Genomic DNA, 1,254 nt, shown 5'->3' with positions numbered 1-1,254 from the left:
GCTGGGGCTCGGGGAAGTCCTCGGTCATCCTAACAACTGCGCCTACGTGGGGCCAGGGGCCAGCACCGGCCAGCACCGCTCGGGACCGCCCCGCCCTCCAGCCAGTGCGACGTGGAGGTCTTCATTCTGTGCTTGGGCCTCTGAACAGGGCCCTAGGGTGCAGCGGAGGGGTGCATTTCTTGTCCTGATTGAGGGGGGTGCTTGCAGGATTTGTGGGTATAACTAGCAGTTCTATGCCAAGTGCGAACATTTTGTCTCCTAGGGATTTCTGCCGTCCGTCAGGTCACCTGCCCGCCTCATCAGGCACAGGCGGAGACCCTCGTGCCACCCGGGGCACACCTGTGCCAAGGCACAGACACTCCCCAAAAGGCCCCAGAGGGTGTTTCAGGGACTCCTGGGGGGCAGGGCCAAAGCTTGTCTTCAGCGTGTCTCTCTCGCCTTACAGATACGGGGTGTCTCTGGGGGCCACAGTATCCTCACTTACATCATCACCTACCGGCTGGAGCCCTCTCCCAGCTCTCAGCAGTGAGGGCGTGGGAGGAGCCGGGAGGGTTTGGGGCTCCCGGGGTCTGGGGCTCCCGGGGTCTCCCCTTCGACGTTTCATCCCGCACTGCTGAGAATCAGATTCTTCAGGGGGCTTCGGCTCTATGTGCTCCCCCGGTACCCCACTCACTCTCTTCCTGTCCCCCAGGGGCCATCTATGTCCCTGCTCACTCTTCTCAGAAATATTCAGGCGCAGCCAGCGGGATCCCACAGCAGCCCCTGTGGCCCCTGGGGACCACCATCTGCCCAGCTGTGAGCCCTTCAGGCGCCTGAACACCCAGGGCTGGGGAGCTCCCACCTTCCTTCCCCAGGCAGAGTCCGGGGGGGACGCTGGACCTGCAGGGGACCCAGCAGCTCCTGCGGCCTGGGAGGCATTCTGGGGGGTCCCCTGGTAAGACCGGGCCAGTGGGAGCCGGCCAGTGGAAGTTGGGCTAACTTTTCAGGCTGTGATGGCCATGATGCTGCGGTCGGGACCTCCAGGTCTGGGGAAAGTTGCACAAGAGCTCCTGAGAGTCCCGTGGGGATGGAGTGGGGGGTGGAGGGGGGCGCAGAACTGCCCAGAACTGCTCAAGGCTACGGAGGCGGCCAAGGGGAGCCAAGGGTCTCACCATGAGCTGCTGGTCTTTGGAGTCCCCGTTGTCCTTCATGCTTGCGGCAGGTGGAGGGGTCAGGCGGCGACAGCGGGCATGCCCGAGTCGCACCCCCTCCGCC

General features: G+C 64.3%; 1 protein-coding gene across 1 annotated transcript in view; it reads right to left on the bottom strand.

Moving 5' to 3' along the window:
* Nucleotides 1-1,190, bottom strand: part of KIF19 (kinesin family member 19) — a 24,947-nt gene extending 23,757 nt beyond the window's left edge. The window contains exon 1 of the mRNA XM_004693368.2: nt 1,152-1,190. Within this exon, the coding sequence (XP_004693425.1) occupies nt 1,152-1,190 (39 nt within the window). The remainder of the gene's footprint in view (nt 1-1,151) is intronic.
* Between the last annotated feature and the right edge of the window lie 64 nt (nt 1,191-1,254).

Source organism: Condylura cristata, unplaced genomic scaffold (genome assembly GCF_000260355.1).
Source record: "Condylura cristata isolate star-nosed mole 26May11 unplaced genomic scaffold, ConCri1.0 scaffold00038, whole genome shotgun sequence".
In the NCBI taxonomy this organism is placed as follows: Eukaryota; Metazoa; Chordata; class Mammalia; order Eulipotyphla; family Talpidae; genus Condylura; species Condylura cristata.
Note: the sequence above shows the minus strand (reverse complement) of the source record. Positions and strands in the feature narration are given on the sequence as shown.